This window comes from Cololabis saira, chromosome 3 (assembly GCF_033807715.1).
Source record: "Cololabis saira isolate AMF1-May2022 chromosome 3, fColSai1.1, whole genome shotgun sequence".
NCBI classification, from domain to species: Eukaryota; Metazoa; Chordata; class Actinopteri; order Beloniformes; family Belonidae; genus Cololabis; species Cololabis saira.
This window is the reverse complement of record NC_084589.1, coordinates 27,170,441-27,188,679: the sequence shown is the minus strand read 5'-3', so window position 1 is coordinate 27,188,679 and position 18,239 is coordinate 27,170,441. Positions and strand designations below refer to the sequence as shown.

At 41.3% G+C, this 18,239-nt stretch overlaps 1 protein-coding gene across 3 annotated transcripts in view; it reads right to left on the bottom strand.

Moving 5' to 3' along the window:
* Nucleotides 1-203: 203 nt before the first annotated feature.
* The window catches only part of adamtsl4 (ADAMTS-like 4), a 48,382-nt gene continuing 30,346 nt past the window's right edge, over nt 204-18,239 (bottom strand). The window contains exons 6-17 of one of the 3 annotated variants that reach the window (XM_061716923.1): nt 12,351-12,490; nt 11,690-11,894; nt 11,067-11,245; nt 7,069-7,273; nt 6,312-6,500; nt 5,992-6,121; nt 4,924-5,128; nt 4,629-4,802; nt 4,363-4,542; nt 3,184-3,363; nt 2,891-3,038; nt 204-2,808 (exon numbers count right to left, since the gene is read on the bottom strand). In XM_061716923.1, the coding sequence (XP_061572907.1) occupies nt 2,678-2,808; nt 2,891-3,038; nt 3,184-3,363; nt 4,363-4,542; nt 4,629-4,802; nt 4,924-5,128; nt 5,992-6,121; nt 6,312-6,500; nt 7,069-7,273; nt 11,067-11,245; nt 11,690-11,894; nt 12,351-12,490 (2,066 nt within the window). In that variant the 3' untranslated portion in view covers nt 204-2,677. Of the gene's footprint in view, nt 2,809-2,890; nt 3,039-3,183; nt 3,364-4,362; nt 4,543-4,628; nt 4,803-4,923; nt 5,129-5,991; nt 6,122-6,311; nt 6,594-7,068; nt 7,274-11,066; nt 11,246-11,689; nt 11,895-12,350; nt 12,491-18,239 lie in introns of all 3 variants that reach the window. The other 2 variants (XM_061716926.1, XM_061716922.1) reach the window with 2 other exon arrangements.

Here is an 18,239-nt window from a genome sequence, read left to right as displayed (position 1 = left end):
AGAAAAAGAAATATAAGGAATGTCTTGGCTTAATTGATGAATTGAACATCTTTGCTCAAGAAATCTTAAAACAACTAACCAATCACTTCGCCCTGAAGCAAACTCTACTGACTCATAGCAGCACCGTTTGGATATAAGAAACAACTTTACCTTTAGTCACAGCCGAAAAAGCAAAACAAATACAACATAACACTTCATGTGTGGTATTTCATTTTTATTTAAAATGAAGATCTGGGATAATTTTTCCCACACTTTTTTGTTTTTGTATGATAAAAACATTTATATTGATAATAACAATTTTATAAACTCTCATAGTAACAAAAAATTTCCTACAGCTCCTCAAAAGAAAAAATAAATTACACGTTCTTCAAATCGTAGATAAATTAATATCCTTTATATGATGCAATTTATACTACAAGGGATTAGAGACAAAAAAAAGCCACATTTGCTCAGCAACACACAACCATACACACACATGCATGCACACACGCAAACATCCATAAATTCAGCGTCCAATCACATCACCAATTCTTTTGTCAGAAGCAACAATTATATGACTGTTAGATGTGTATAAATGTCGCCTACAACACTTTCTGATCATTCCTGTCAGTTATAAAATATAAGCGCAACTATTCAATAAGAAATGATATACATTTAAGCTTACTTGACAAATATACAGTTTCTTCATGTTCGACTGAATGTGAGCAGCCTATATGTTGGGAGGCATGTAAAGGTAGTGAAGACAAGAAAAAGAACATCAAACAATACTTATACACATATACAGAGGGTGCCACTTCGATAGAAAAAAATTGTAATCTTTAAAGCAGAATGGCTGCCTTTGATCTGTACTATGGTTAACATTTTTAAAAGACTTTATTTCAAGAAAGAAAGCAGCTTTCTCAGTCTCACGTAGGTCTCTTAACTCTGACTTCATCTGTTCTCATGTGACAGATTTAACATCTCCTTCCAGGAAGTGTGTCTTAAAATGCTGTAACACAGCTGTCATGACTGCACAATCAGTCAGAAGTTGTTCAAGTAAAAGACCATGTCATGATTTGTTATTATTGTTACGAAATCTCATGAAATGAACAAAACCAACACTGAATTGATGCTGATGAAGTGTTTGCTGTGTGGTCAATGCTTGATTTTTGTTTTTTTTTTAGATTATCTTACTAGTTTTAAAAGACACATTTCTCAATGCACGGTTATTTTAACATCAGAAAAAGTTATAAACACCAGATGCTGACTATGATAATAACCAACTCAAAACTCTGCAGCGTCCCTCAACTGATTCACTTCCGGCTCCTCTTGGAGAAATCCTTGCTCAAAGGTACACTGACCAAATATTTGAGGAAATTACCTCATCATTTTAGCAGTGAGTCATTTTTAAAAAGGTAAAAGACTTCAGTAAGAACAAGTTGTCTTGAGGCTGAGTGCCAGTTACAAGGCTGGGAACTCAAGCTATAAAGAGAGAGAGAAGCTCACAGCTGGTTTGGCCTTTTCATTTGATTTAAAGACGAGAGTAACAACAGTTCTATCATGTGATATATTTATCTTAAAAAAATAATGTACTGTATGTTGTTCAGTGAGCAGCAGCACCTTTAGTCTTGTAAAAACTGTACAACTTCAAATACAAGTGCGTATAGGAAAACAAGTAAAAACAGTCAGTCAGAACAGTTAGATACAAAATTCTGCTGCTCCATTTTGAACGTGATCAGCTCTAATTATATGTAGTTTAAAAGGCACTCATGATTCAGACTTTGTAACTTATGAAAAAATGTTCCTTTGTAACAGGAGTGAATACTTGAATAAACTGCACTTTTACTTTGCATACATTTTTGAATCTCTACGTGGCATGTGTACTTTTTTAACAATTGGTTCTTTCGGAGCTCTTTTAATAAAAAGGGATCAAATGTTAAGGATTGAGACAGACCTGAATGGAACTGTTTCAACATCAAAGTCAAGTGTCCTTCCCGAGAAAAAGTCTAATCTCTGTCTCTAGCCCCGCTTATATTTGGTCACACTGCCATCGTCAACCCACCCCTTTGGTTCAACTGTCCGAATACTTAATAAAAGGACACTTGAGGAAATATTTTTGGCAGACATTTAAACACATTTGACATTTAAAATTAATTGATCTTGCTCAGCTCTTGGCTTGGGGGCAGTCACATTATCGCAGTGGAAGTGACTGTACAAAGAACTATTCCAGCAGATCTTCTGCACACCTGCTTTCACAATGCAGACCACACAGTTCATCTGGCACACCTGTTAATGATTTAACACAGAAGTAGTGATATACATGTCTGACTGCATCTAATTCAAGATCCTGGGATCTTAACAAAGGTTAAAACATAGCTGTGTTGTCAGTAAGCAGATTCAGCCTCTGAAATGAGTCTCAAAGAGTGGAAATGACAGAAATGGCACCATCAATGCACCTGTTAATGAACATAGTAAAGTGAAGCAAGCTCAGTGAAATGAGTGTGGCTCTAGGAGGTTACATCAGGTATAAGTGAGTGCTGGTAGAAGAAATGGGCTGCTTTCACAGTGTTTTACCTGAAGAGTCAGGTGAAAATAGCTAAATGTTTTATCTGAATGCCATGCCAAGTCTGGGCTTTTCATTTGTTACAGACTCATCCTCTCAGGCGCGATCAGCCTCTTCAACCTAATTCTTGACTGCTCAGTGTCTCTTGGCACGTTGGGCACTCTGGGTACAAGATGCACAGCAGGCGGTCTTGTAGTAGGAATAGACGCACATTCTGGCCTGCACCACCATCATACAGTTATCGCGTCTGTCCCTGCAGTTTTTATCTGAGAACAGAGGGTAGGAGGTAGAGGTTAGAGGGGAGAATGACCAAAATACACATGAATGTGGTGTCTGACACACACCCACCTGCGACTTGTGGACCACACGGTATTGTGTTGCAGAATTGTTCCTGTTCAGGTTTGGGGCTAAAGTCGCAGTCTTGGCTGAGTTTTTTATCAGGTGTTAGACATCTGGCCTCTCTCACCTGCAGGCCCTTCCCACAAGAGCGCGAGCACTGAGAACGGAGAGAAAAACAAAACACAAAATAGGCATGGAGTGGAAACAATATCACAAGAACTATCAGACACTTGCACTTATAGTATCATGAAAATTTTGATATTGAACATTTTTTTCTTTTTTCCTGTCCCAACATCTCTTACCGCGCTCCACTCTGTTGTGAACCACTGTGCCTGACACTCTCCCATGTCGCACTCCTGGACAGCTGCAGGCTTCTCTAGATGAGAGCACTCAGAGGCTGGCACAGCAGTAAAGTCATTTCCTATCTTCTGGACGCAAATTATGTCCCGTCGCTGGGATCCATCCCCACATGGCACATTACACTGAAAAAGAAAAGTCAAAAACTCAGCACCAGCCAAGTAAATGGAGTAGTAACAACAATAAAGCACTACTTTAAGTTCAATCCTATTTCCCGCAAAGTTCACACATTGTGTAATGTAAATCAAAAGCTAAATTTAAATATTTGCAATTGATAAGGAGATTTTAACACAACGTTTCTTCTTTTTTTTAAAGAACATAACTAAATAGATTATCTGGTGTAGTTGTAAAGGGATATATTTTCTCACTGATGTTTGGATACAGGTTCAGTTTCAGTAATGGTGTCAGGGGCTGATAAGATTTAAGCTGTCATGTAACTGAATATATAGTTTAACATTTATGATAAATTAATATACCTGCATGTTACCCATGTTGTGGTTTGCAATGCAACCCCACACTGTCATGGAAGTTGAAGGATGCAGTGATAATAAATTCACTATTCCACTCCCATTTTGTTTAGTCAGTTCAGTTTAACCCTTTTAGACCTGATGCAACATATGCGTGCGTTCACCTTTCAAGCATGGAGCAGCACATGAACGTTTCCAAGATGCAAAAAAACAAGCATGATGGCAAAGTCTGTATGTCACCATCAGAGCAGAAGGCTAACCTCTGGCATGAGTCATAGTTCATGTTTCTAGTTTCATCTTGAGGTTGAAAAATAAAAGGTTTGGCTAGATAACTTGCCTAGAAGAAGCATTTCAAATACAGGGCTTGAGATCTGGCTAGGTTAAGTGAGACCTAGAAAAGGTGGCAGGGTCTTTGGATCTAAATGTTTTTTTTTTTTTTAATTATTATTATTTCCAAGGATGCAGTGTAAAGCTGCTCACAGACGCTGGAAGTGAGAGTTGCTGCTGAACCCGTGCAGTGATTTCCATCACATAGTTTTGTGTCTATTTTGAATGTGGAACCACCTGATAAATGGAAATCATGTTAATTTCATACTGCTGTATAGTTTTACATTTTAAAATGGAGCTGTACCATTTGGCACTGCCCGTCCAGCTTACCTCTGTCCAGGAGCTGCTGAACCACATGGCTGTTGGTACACACAGACCGTTGTTACAGGCCTTCATCTCTGCTGGCTTTTCCACAACGCAGTCCCCTCCTCCTTCCACCTCTCTGACCCCTCCTCTGGTCAAACACACCACTTCTCTCTTCTGCACCCCTGGGCCGCACTGCGCTGAACACTGAGGCCACAAAGTGGGAGATCATGTTGAGGATTACAGTCGACCGCATGTTTGTTCCATTTCTTCTGAGTGTGTGCGTTACTCACAGTGTTGGACCAGCCACTGAAGTACCAGTTTGTCACGCAGGGGCCCATGTTGCAGTCCTCACTTCCTTGTGGACGGAGCCTGGAGTTACACTCATTCTCGCTCACCTCGCCGCCTTGCTCGCTGACGCAACGCACGCTCCTCAGTCTTTCTCCTACTCCGCAGTCCACTGAGCACTGTGGCAAAAGATGACGATAAAACACGATAAATGCTAGATTAACCAAACGGTAGCAGAATTTCGAGATCACATTGTCTTGACTATACTATTAGTGAAGCTTTAGGGAATCAAAAACCTACCGTGCCCCAATCAGAGCTGACCTCCCAGCGGGAGCAGAGCCGGAGCTCGCAGGCCTGCGTGGAATCTGGTGGAGTGAGGTTGGCGCAGCGCTGAGGGTGGACCATCGTGGAGCGATTTCCAAAGCTCTGCCTACACTGGAGCTGCCTCTGCTGCACACCGGGCCCACAGGACACACTGCATTCTGACCATGCACTGGCCTCCCAGCTAGCACAAACAAAAAGGAGACATTATCACAGTTGAGAGGAATTAAGCATCTGTCCACCACAAATCTTCAAGTTTGTTAATGCAGATGTATCACAATTAAAAGCTCATTGTTAAAAAATGTGTTCTGTTGTCTTACATAGGTCAGTCTACAAGGAGAAATGCTTATATCTTAAATTTACATGTAGAGACATATATGTTGATAATTTTTGTGTCATGCATGTCACAAATGTTCCTTGCCTACTTCTGCTACCTTTGTTTGTTCACACTGGACCAGCCAAAGTAGAGAACAGTCAGAGCCGACTTTATACAATCAGCGGTGTGTCAAGTGATGTAAAAGTTGTTCAGACATTGATTTTTGTTTGACTTCCTCTGCTGTTTGCTCAAAGGTGCAACAACATTGAGACACCCCCAATAACATTGAAACACACCCCCAAAAAGGCAAAACAGTGCTGCATTGATTAACGGTCTGCACAAGCTACGACTGATTAATGTTTTGTGGCAGAAATCAATTGCCTTTAACTTATTCCCAGAAAACTAATAACTGTGTTTAGGGGAAGAAACTATTACAGCCGGCTGTTGTACTTGAATCAAGAAAAGCTAAAGGTAATTTTAGAAAACACCTGAAAATAAGATGACTTCAATTACACATTTTTACTTTATGTGTGAAGACATATTTTGTTTTTCTTACAGCAGTCTGATACAATGAAATGTCAAGAACTCAGAATAAAGAGATAAGTGATTAAAAACACTTTTCTTTGTGATGTTTCTGCAGTAAATCTACATTACTAGTGGCTACTGCAAGAACATAATGTATACATTTAGGATATTCATATATTCTGGGATTTAAATGTCAATTTCCTCACAATGGTGGGCAAGGATGTGTGTTGCAAGGCTGCTCCTCAGGAACAGGTTTGGCTGCAGAGTCACACTTCCTCTCTGGGACTTCTTCGTCTGTGTGGCGGTCAAAACACACAACGACTCTGTGCTGAGAACCTACAGACAGAGAAAGTCATGAAAAAGTGTGAAGCAGATTATAGTTTTATGTTCTTGTATTAGCAGCCAGCAACCAGAGGAGGGAGACACCACATCACCTAAGAATAATTAGACCTATAATGACATAAGTAGCAGTCATGAATTGAGTGTAAGAATCATATGAGATCTCCAGTTTATGCTCAGGTCTGACCTTTGCCACAGGAAGCAGAGCACTCGGTGAGGCCGCCCCTCCGCCACACAAACGGAGACTGTGTGTCCGGTGGCAGGTCAGTGCGAGGGGGGATCCGAGCATTCCTGTTGGGCGCCGATCCTCGTGTTCGCATCCGCTCAGGTGTCCACCGGTCTGAGGACGGGTGAGAAAACACAGACGAAGAAGATCCTGAAGCGGAAGAGGATGAGGTGGAGGGAAAAGAGCGATTCAAAACAGGAGGAGGAGCAGGGAGAGGGTCTTCTACTGACACGGTGAGAGGACCTGGGTGAATACAAAAACATAGATGGACAAAGACAAATTAGAAAGGGCGGGAAGGGTGGAAGAACGATTGGGAAACAGACACAAGGAAATGAAAGGAGAAAAGAGTGATGACGGGTGAGGAAACAGGCAAAACATAATGAAATATTGAAAAATAAAGGAGGAACGCGGTGAGTCAGAGGCTAATGATGTCATTATGAGGTCAGGGTTACATGACAGTAAACATCTTGAAGAGATGGCTTCCTATCTAGGTCATGGACAAACAAATGCACATAAACATGTTCATACAAAAGCCCCTCCCTCCCACTCGGCCCACAACAACACCTATCTTAATCCAAAAAGACGTCAAGTCACATCTGAAAGTGGCTTTTCCTAAATTAATTTGGAAAGAATGTCTGAAATCTTGTGCTAAATTTGCAGTTCAGTTGAGTCACTGACTAGATCCGGCTATATTAAGGTTAAAGTGTGACAGACTCACTGCGAAGCGGGGCCCTCGCTGACTCTCTCTCCCTGGGGTGCTCCCTGGGGTGCTCCCTGGGGTGCTCCCTGGGGTGCTCCCTGGGGTGCTCCCTGGGCATCTCTCTGTGCGTCCCCCTCTCTGCCACTCTTTCCTTCTCTCCCTCCTTCTCCACCGGGAGGTAGAACTCGTAGTCGATTCCTGGGTTGTCCTTGTGAAAAATGATCTGGAGAGCAAAGGAGACAATACACCAAGGTCAGGACAAGAATTTAGAGCTGCTTTCCTCCACGGGGGGTTCAGTGTGATGCTGCAAAGCTTCATGTAGTCCCAGCTATGCAAACCTAATTGGCAGGAGTCTCATGGCGACAACTTTTTGATCTGTTGTATTTTGCAGTCAATGTCAGTGTTGTTTTGTGAGTAAAACAAAGTTAAAGGCTGTAAATCTGTACATGTCCCCTGCTTTGCAGGAGGATCTTAAGGTGAGGCCGTTGCTATTAAGCCCTGGGCAGTCTGATGTAGCTTAGTGTAAGCTTCAGTATAGCTGTCTTTATCCGAACATAATGCTTAAAACAAGGCCGTCTGTCTGAGAACTCTTGACACAGTGCAGAGGAGAGAGGAGTTGGGCTCTGAACAAAAACACAAAGTTGTGAAATATTCTGTGTACATACAATTGTATTTCTCCTTAGAGGTGCAAGCTGCAAAGCTGTTGCAGCAATATTCGCTAAAATTGTTCCCATTATTGATTTTACTTCCATAAAAATAATTAGATATAGCAGCGTGAGTTTCATCGACGTGGTTCTATATACGATTTGCGACTGCCAAAAGGCAAAGGCTGGTCAGCCCGAGTCCCAAAAACTGTGGGTAAGGGCCAAAACACTGCTGGATTCTCTCCAGGACAGGGTGAGGAGTTCAGTCATTCAGGGGGGACATGAAGTAGAGTCACTACTCCTTCACAGTGAGAGGAGCCAGCTGAGGTGGTTCAGGCACCAGGTAAGGATGCCTCCTAGAAGATGTTTTGGGCGTAATCAAACAGAAGGAGGCTGTGAGGACACGGGAGAGACTATATACCTCTGCTGACATGGGAACACCACGGTATCTCCTCTGTGGATTTGGACAAGGTTGCTGGAGAGTAGGAGGTCTGGGCTTCTCTACCTGGGCTACTGCCCTCATGATGTGAACTCAGTTAAGCAGAAAGTAAAGGCTAGTTGGGCAGCAACTACATAATTAAGCTCTGATTATCCCAGAACTGGCTCAGCTGAGAGTCAAAAATCCTTTGTCATTTTATTTTTTTAAGGAATTTCCATCTTTTCTCCATGGTCTTATGCCTTTTTACTTCCGTTTCTTAAACAGGTCATCTGAAACCTAAGGAAACCGCTAGATGTTAAATGTGAACAGCAAGAGCTCGGATCAAAACTACATATTCAGCACTAAGATCAAGTAACATACAGCCTTTCAAACAGTTCACAAAGCTCTCCATGTTTAAAAACATAGACTAATAGGGACATTTATCTCATCCCTTGCTGTCTGACATCTCCTTAGACATAAAAAAGGTAGTTTATTCAGAGGAGAAAACACACAGTTGTAACTATGACTTATACAACAAATCTAAATGTATTAGGACTCAAAATGACCAATGACTGAAAACAGTTAAAGGCAAATGATCAACAGAAGTCCAACCACAACTTCCTGTGGCTGCATACCTGTGACTGATGACCCTCACCACCTGCCTCACTTTGGTTAAAAACTTACTCAGTCATGGATTTGTCTGGATATAAAAGCAGTGTGATTATTTGTTAGTTTTTTTTGTTGTTTTTGTTGTTTCTTCTTCATCACTGTTAAAGTAATGGTAAGGTAAAGCCAGGTCAGGTCATTGGGTACAGGAAGAGAGAGGCCTCTACACACGTGCACAACCAGGTTTTTCTTTTGTATTATGATTTTGGTTTGGCAAAGACCTGCAAGACCCTTTGGCTGACTTGAGGTAACTGTATTCAAGTTAACCTGCCTATTTCATTTAATGCATTCCTTATTTAAGCACTACTTTCTTTCTCTGCTCTCAGTTATTTACACTCACACTTTGGCTTCATAGCTTGGAAATAACATTACCGGTACTTTGAGAATGTTTCCTCTCATCTCAGATCAAAATTTCATGGTGTCACAAACCTTGAAAGGCAATATAATACTTTCACGTGTGTCGCAATCATCAGTTAAGTTTTGATTGAAGATCAGTAGGTGATTTGAAGTTCAAAAATGAGACTGCATGGACTGCTGGGTCATGATTATAAGAGATGTGTGGAATTTCAAAGCAGCACTCTCACAGCGCGACTGAAACTGACAAACGATGGAGTACATTAACAAAAAAGGGAGAGAGCTATAAAAGACAAAAAAAGAGAGAAGAGGGTAAAGCAAGGGCTGCCAACTGGATCCAACAGATTTATTAGATGACTTTGCACTGTGGAAAACTTTGGGAGTGCATAAAGTCACTTAAACTTTTGTCTCGGCCTTGGCACAGACACTTTTTCCTTTCACTGAACATGTTCCCATTTGGGTCATGTACCATCACTAAGTTCTATTAAGGGCCCTTCACACTAGATTTTGTTGCACATAGCTGCCGGTCTGCTTTTTTTTTGTATTTTATTAAGTGCATTTCAGGCATCTGATGTGGAGAACATTTTCGCTCTTGCTGGCTGTTTTTAAAGTCAGATTCTTTCACTCACTGCTGAAGCCACCTTTTATTATTCTGACAGTTATCATGAGCTGCATGCCACAGGGCAACTGCTGGTCAATATGCTTTAATCTGCAGCTGAAATGTGAAGTGGCAGCTGGGAGGGCAAGAGGAAGGCCAACTTCAAAGTGAATACCAGGCTCCTAATGTGATCCAATGCGATGAACAGGGCCACATTGGAATGGTGCTGATTTGATACGCAGCGGAGACGTTACTGCATAACTCTTGCTTTGATACAAACGGCCATGCATGTGCTGCAATCCCTGCTTTCAAAAGAGAGTTAACAGCAGAGAATTACAAGGCACACAAAGGAAGATGGGCGGTGTGCTTTGGTGAGATCATCATTACGCAGTTTTAAGTGAACATAGAAAGTAGCAGTTTGTTGCTGTGTTTAGTTTAATGTTTTACGATTTGCCACCAAAAAGTATTTCACAAAACATGCAATTTTTAGTAATAATTTTATCCCAAACCAGGGCTTTTATTGACTTAGGTTTAGGAAGTATCTCATATTTTAACAGATTATGTGGGAAGCTGTGCAGAAATGTTTGTCTCCAGTGTGACAGTCGGTGAGTTGTGTACTCTGGAGATACAAAGTACGAGTTAGAGAATCTCCTGCTAACTAGGGCTGTTCGATTAATCGATTTTAAATCGTAATCGCGATTATGTAATTAGAACGATGTTAAAACGTGAAACTCGTAAAATCGATTTTTTTACCTTGTCTGCACACATATTAATGATATGTGTGCATTATTAGTTTAATTAGAAAATGTCTTGTTTTATTTAATTGGAAATATAACTTACTGTATGTTTGCAAGTGCTGATTTGCTGATTTTTTTTTTCAGAGATAAAACTTTATATTTTATTATATTTTTTTAAACTTTTTTTCAACTTATTTTACAGAGTTTTGCACTTTATTCATTCATTTTTGGTTTAATAAGAGCAAAGTTTGCACTTAAAGTCCAATGGGGCAAATGTTCAATAAAAAAACAGCACATTTGAAATCATTTCTTTGCCTTTTGTCAATTCACAAAATAATCGTAATCGTAATCGAAAATCAGATTTTGAGAGAAAAAAATCGAGATTTTATTTTTGGGCAAAATCGAACAGCCCTACTGCTAACCAAATTCAACTTTCTATCAATGCAGCATAAATGTTTTAGTGCTCACTAAGGAACCCAAGTGATATTTTCAAATGCTGCCACCCTGCTTGGAGCCTGCTCATTGCAGCTGCATTCCTTAGTTTCATTTTGTTTGCTTGCAGGGTTAAAATAAAGGCCTTCCTGTGCTCCAGCACTTACGTATAGCTGCAGCTGTGTTGTGGTGGGTCCCGGCGCCCTCAGGGACTCTCCTCTCTCCTCCTCCGACTGAACTCTAGGTCGGGTGTAAGTGAAAGTAGTCCCCCCTGCCTGGTACTCCCCTGGAGCGTCCACAGCCCAGCGCCCGTTCACCACCGACACCCCTGTGCCGCTCCTCATGGCTGGAGAAATGGGGGTGGGGATGAGAATGTCAGAAAGATTGGAGCCATATTTTCTTTTCGTATTTAGACCCTGTTTATTCTGGTGAATTCTTAGGATACCCCCTTGTGTGCTCAAACATACTCCCAGACAGACAAACATAGCGTTTGGAGTGCTTTCTCATTAACAAACAGGAGGCTGGCGAGGCAAACACTCACATGTAAACATGTACACACTTCACTGGTTCCTGAGGGGCTCCAACAATACTAGCTTTTTCTGGCCCGACTCTGCAAGGCCACAAAATCTACAATCATAGTGGAAGCCAGCACACACACGATCGCAGGCCAAATCTGCACAGCTCTCGCCAATACTTCACTTTTACTGGAGCTGTAGACACTGTTCTTTAGAAAAACTGGAGCATTGCTAGTACGACCACACAAGGTCTTGCTTGTGTGTTTACATCTCACCCAGGTAGTTAGGGCTTGCTCGTCTCTCCGTGATGTTAATGAGTCTGGCTCCAGGTGGGATGTCCATAATCTTGTGGTAGCCAAGGGGAACCGTGACATTTTGGAAACTTCCTGCCACCTTTCTACAGGATGTGTTTTGCCCACCACACACTCCACACCTGTCAGTCACAGCGCTGGAGCCCAGCACCCCGTCACATCCCTCGGTCTGGCAGGAGAACAACAGTGAAAAAATGTGAGTGATGGGTCAAACAATGAGGGGGAAAGTGGGGTAGGAGAACAAGGAAGATGTGGCAGTAGGGGTGGAGATGAAGTAGACAAAAGCTTGCCAAGTCTTATTGACATTTCACAACTGATGATGGTGTTTTTTCCACTATTATCTTTGTAAATTGGTAACTGGTGCTCACAAAATTCCTGCCAAAAGCACAGGGGTGGAATGAGAATGAAATCAGAGATTAAAATTGCAAATGAGAAAAAAGACAGAGAAAAGAGGCCCGGAATCTAAGCCAATCTGAATCTGAATGGCAGGTTTGTATCCGAGTCAAGACATTAGACTCAGAGAACCCGCTTTTGGACCATGTCAGCCCGAGCTAGACAGACTGGAGTCAGGTTCAGACACATGAAAAAGAATATCTCCCACACAGGCACGTTAAAATCCACTTACCAGACACCGTCCTTCTACACAGACATCATTGCTGCTAACATTCAAGCAGGGCGTCCCATCTCTGACGCGCTCCGCCTGACGAACGTAGAACCGGTAGCCAGCAGGTCTGCAGGTCAGCTCGCACTGCTTCTCCACACCAACTACAACACACAAGCAGAGAGCAGTAAGATTAATAAACTACATATATACTGTATGATTGTTTCAGAGTATGTAAAAATGCATGAAACTTTATTCTGTCTCTCCTCATGGCGTGGAGAAGATGCAGCTGGATGATCAATGTGGTCAGGAAACCAAGGCCGGACCACATGACCCATTACTCTCAGACATTAGCTACTTCCCCCGCTGTTCAGTGAACACACTGCTACACCTTCTCAGGAGATGCAGACTCACAAGAGAGGTGTAAAACCAAACTTCAGGAAGGAAATATTTACAAGCATGACCCAAATGGTGCATACCATGTACGTGTAAAGGGCAGTTTTCAAAGTACTGCTTTAAGGTTAAAGAGGAAATAAAAGTCCTTCAGCGCCTCAGGGAGCAGGTTGACGAATAAATGGGTTCTGAATACTGAAGACCTAGTAGGGGAGGGGATGGCAAGCAAACATGTGGAGAGGGAAAGATGTAAAATACAAGGAATAAATAACACTTTAAGGAAGTATGGTTATGTGCCTTCTAGCTGAGAGAAGGAGGGAGACTCAACAGTGTCTGCATAGTTCATAAATGGTGTAATGAAATCAGACAAAGCTGTTTCCATGCTTCATACAGCTTTAACACAAACACATCTGATTCATTTTTTATCTCTTTTCTCAGGATTGGGAAGAAACAGGGAGTTTCTTTCCCCAAAAGGTGGAACTATTCCTTTAAAGAATCTAGCAAAACATTGAAGAGTGAGAGGCCCCACAGTCAGAAATGTAACAGGTGCTAAAGTCCTCAAGCTGAGACTGTGTTCATGTGTGTGGACAGAGCAGTTATTATTTTGAAAAGAAATGGGCTGGAGACACGGACCCACTGCTGCACGAGTCACAGGTCGTAGATAAGTCTGAGGTGGGAGGGAAGAGTTCCTGTAACTGGAGGTTTGTGGTTAAAAGCACCAATTCTGTGCTTCTGAATTGCGACCTCACACTGTTGTGTTAAATTATGACACATAGTAAGCGTTATCAATTTCAATACAATTACAAACAGCTTGATTCTGCCAAGAGTGGTGAAAACTATTTGGGGTGACATCATTCTGTCCTCAAATCTGTCTGCAAACTGGTGTGTCTTGTGAAACATTTTTCACTTTGACAACTCCAATTATTGTTGTAATAGTTTAGTAATATCTCGACATTTTCATGTGGCACTGAAGATTGTTTATCCACGAAAAGAGCTCTTCTATAAGCTTGACAATACATAATCAGGCTCTAACAAAATGTTTCCATTATTCTCAAAGGTTTGCAAGAGACAGCTTAGACTGAAGTTTAAAGGGCAAACAGGAGACCCCGTTTTATCCCAGTTAAAGGAACTCATACGCTTTAACAAAAACTCAGGCTCCTGAAATCCCCTGAAGCACAACAATGCTTTGCTAAGTACAGTCAAGTACAAACCAAAACATGTCATGAATAAAGAAGAGGAACAATTTAAAACAGGATGCCATTCGGCTGTTTGCCGGTCTCTAGTTTATTGCAAAGGAAGCAGAATTTGCAACTGTATCTTAATGTTATTTTATGGGCTCTCTGCAAAAATGAACCCAGATCAGAGCTGAGCAGCTTTGTGAGTCATGAAAAAAATGGATTTAGTACCAGGTTCAAAATAAAGTTTGTGCTTTTTTGCTTTGCTTTACATCTTAAACAACAACTTTTTTCCTGAAAAAAACCCCAACCCACTTTATGTCAAGGACAATAAGAAGTGTGTTTGGTCTCACAAAGTGGGTGGAAGTGGATGGAAGGAGGTTTTGCACAGGAAGAAATGAACCCGGACTCATGTTTATCTTTGTACAAGTTTGTAGAAAGATGAAGGTGAAACTTTACTGAGGTCATCAGATTGCTTGTAAATACACTGTGAATACATGGTGGCCTCAGCACAGGTAAACACCAGGCTCAAGATATTTAACCAAGAGACGGAAGAACGGGGATACATGATTTAACAGGGCGGCTGATTAAGTGGTCTGTTGGGAGGAAAGTACGTCATCAGTGTACAAAAGTACGTCATTAGGATATGGTGAAATTACAACTTTGCTTCCTAAAAAAATAGGTTAGATTGTGCATATCCCTTAAACTCTATATTTAATGTCAAAAATAACTTGTCATTAATGCTGTAATATAAAAACTTTGATAAAGACTTGCTTATTTCAGCAAGATATTGCCAAGTCCCATTCTACATGTATATAAGCAGGCTCTGTCGTGTAGGACTCCAGGTGTTAAAAAAAAGGACGTGTCTGCCCCCAACTGAAATTATATTATACTATAATTATTATTATATAGAGGAGGTCCCAAACTCTTAAACACCACAGATCATGAATGAATAAAGAGTTTATGTTAAAAAATGACACTGGTCTCTTCACTCCTCAAATGCTTATTTTTTAAAAAGGAGAAACTAAAGAGGATCCCAAAACTACACTTCACACTACAGCTGGGAATGTAAATATATATATTAAAAAAATTATAAAGATTTTGACAGAACGAGTCACTTGTCTCTGTTTGCTTTGTACATTTCACATTTTTATTCCTTAGCACCATTTCCTTACTTGTTTGATGGCATTCTCCTGCTAAAGTGTGATAAATGTGAACAATGGATAAACAGCTCATGTTTGGAAAGAAAGAGAAAAAAGACTTACAGGGGAGGGAATGTTCCCACCCTCTTTCCCTCCTCTCTTATTCTCTCCATCTCTGTCACAGTTATCTTTGAGAGATTAAACTGGAGACCGACAAAAACAGCGAGGGGGAGCTAAAAGTGGGAGATGTGTGGTGTCTGCCTGTTTCTCTAGTTTTCCTCCTCATCTCCTGAGTCCTCAAGTCATGCTAACGCAAATCCAACCTCCTAACCTTTTATTATTCTTTTCCCTTTATTATGGTCTCAAACATTCATTCTTGTCCCGCCACTTTCTGGCTCGCTGTTTCTTTGTTTGCCTCCATATCTGGTCTCCCATTCCCTTCCACCGTCTCTCTGTCCCTCACTGAGCTTAGTGTTCAGACAGTGGAATATATGTTGTCTAAATATACTTCCCCACTATCTCTCCATCTAAACAAACTTGAACAGGGAAAGAAAAAGAGGGAGGCAGTGGGACAGGAAGAGGATAGGATGGGTGTGCAGAGAGGGGGATGAAGCCTGGAAAAAAGGGGGAATATTCAAGTAAAACAATACCTGCACATGCAGCACTTACAAAAGTGCTACACAAAGTGGAGGATGTTGGGAGAAATCAGCCACAACCATCACTTTTGTGGTTTATAAGCACACTGGCAGCTTTATTGTTTCAACTTCAACTAGTAATGCATTGGCCACATCACAAAAGGCGGAGGGCAAAAAACAAGAGCTCAAATTGTCTCGCAAAAATACTAACTGTAAATATATGGAGGACAAAGAAGTGCTAAACAGTTGAGTGCAGCTGGAGAAGAATGACTATTTGATGTTGAGTCCATCAGAGAAGCTAGGTATGAAGTTGTGGCCAGCCGGAGCAGATTGAAGTAAACAGTGCAATACAGTTTACTTAGCAGAGATGAAATGAATCATTTCAAACTCAGATAGAGTGATGCCAGTAAACGTGACTCTTGCTGAGCTTTTGTCCTGTTTCTCATAACGGAACGTCTGAACTCTGTTTTTCTAACGTGATGGAGAGCCATTAAATAATCAAGGTTGTTCGATTTCCTCCTCTTTGTCCAGTCCTCTCCTCTTCTGAGAAGCCTTCAAGGACAAGCCAGTTTAAGACAGAAAAAAAGCAAAACACACAGCAAAGCAGAGGCCAGGGACGTAGCAAAGATAGAGCAGTTGAAAGCCAGTTTAAATCAGAGGCGGTGGTGGGTGAAAGGAAATCCCTTTTGTATTTATGAAGACAGTTTGACTCTGGCCAATTCCCCGGCAATCACTCCTGCTGCAAAGACACAGAAATTATAATGCAAAGCCACCTCCCTCCTTTATACTGCAGCAAGTCTGACCAAAATATTAAAACAGTCCTCAATTGCGACTTGCTGTGTTTGCTTATGAAACACAGAGCATCCTGCCGCTGGATATCTGACCTTGTATACAGAAAAGGCCACAACGCATGCATCTACATGTTTGGCACTAAAATACACATACATATTTATCAGTCAGAATATTGAAATCACCTGCCTAATGCTATGTAGATGTCCTCCATTCTGTCAAAACACTGACTCAGGATTTCAAGGATGTCCCGCAGTGTCTGGCCCAACAATGTCTGGAAATGGGCCTTTCTACTGCAATCCTCCTTCACCTTCTGTTTCTAAAAGGTCCTGAAGAAATATCTAACTTTAGCACTTCCAACCTTTTATAATTACTCAGTTCAAACTGGGGAAAAGAAAACCTCAAACCAACATAGTAAAGGGTACAGCTGGCATTCATTTGTGCATCAAACGACTGTTACACTTGCAGGTGTTTATCAGCTGGTGCTTCGACTGAACACCAAAGCACTGAATCCCACTGCCTTTGGCAATAAAAATAGAGCTGACTAACTTGTATAGGTGAGCACAGATACAAGATAATTTTGTTACGAAAACGCTGCACGTTTATCAGCTTAATGGTTACTTGTAACAGATAAACTGACAGTCAGTTTATCATAAACCCTTCTGAAGATAAAAATGAGGCTGCTGAGTGCCTGAACTGTGGTAGTTGGATGGAAGTTGATTCACTGTGAGTCACTGAGAAGGAACCTCATTACGTCATTTCATATGATCTATTGTCTATATAAAAATACAGACTTCAGCATTGACTATTTCAGTTGGGTCATGCTTCAATTTACAGCAGAAATTTATGTCATATGTTTTACATGTTAATTTATTTTCTTTTTTTTATCAGGTTGGTGTACTGGATGTGGGTTTAGTGATGCTGCTGAACTGCTGCTTCTGGGTCTAGCCTCTCGTGTGTGTGTGTGTGTGTGTGTGTGTGTGTGTGTGTGTGTGTGTGTGTGTGTGTGTGTGTGTGCACGCGTGCGTGTGTGTGTGTAGTCAAATATCAGCCAGCTGATATAGTAATCACAAACACAGACAGACAGATACACAAACATGTGCAGGCATTTTTTTTTCACATATTATCCCAGATCCACTCAGCTAGAACACAAGCACCACTGCCAACAAGTCCATGCTGTAAAAACACAGAGGTTCATGCGCATACTTTATAAGCATAATGACACTGTTTATATCACACACAGCTGTGTATCGCCCTTTTCTTCCCCTCCCATTTTTACGATATCCTCCTTATTCACTCTCCTTTTTCCTCTCAAAGTCCTCAAATGACCACCATGTTTTCCCCCTCTCCTCTTTCTTATCCTCCAGCATTGAAAAACAATGATAAAAAGGCACTAACTGCTCTGCGATGAACTATTGTACACAAAAAAAGAAGAGTAAACGCACACACACAACCCCTAACTCGCACATACAAAGAAACAAAGACATGCAGGTCACAAGGCATATTGTCTCCATTTGCTTCCAGTGGTCAAGTGACAAAACCCTTGCATCCCATCACCCCTCACGTCCCTCCTCCTGTCTTTCTCTGTCTTCTTCTTTATCTCCCTAAGGAGCAATCTGTGCTTAGAGCTGGGAGAAGTTTTGGGGGTGGGATTTTTTTTTCTTATTTTTTTCACACAGTGAGTGAAAAAAAATGAAGAAGAGGGGGGTGAAGAATTTTTGTGTAAAATAAAATAAAGACAGAGTGCGTTCCAGCCATTCTCTTTTCGTTTTGACGTCC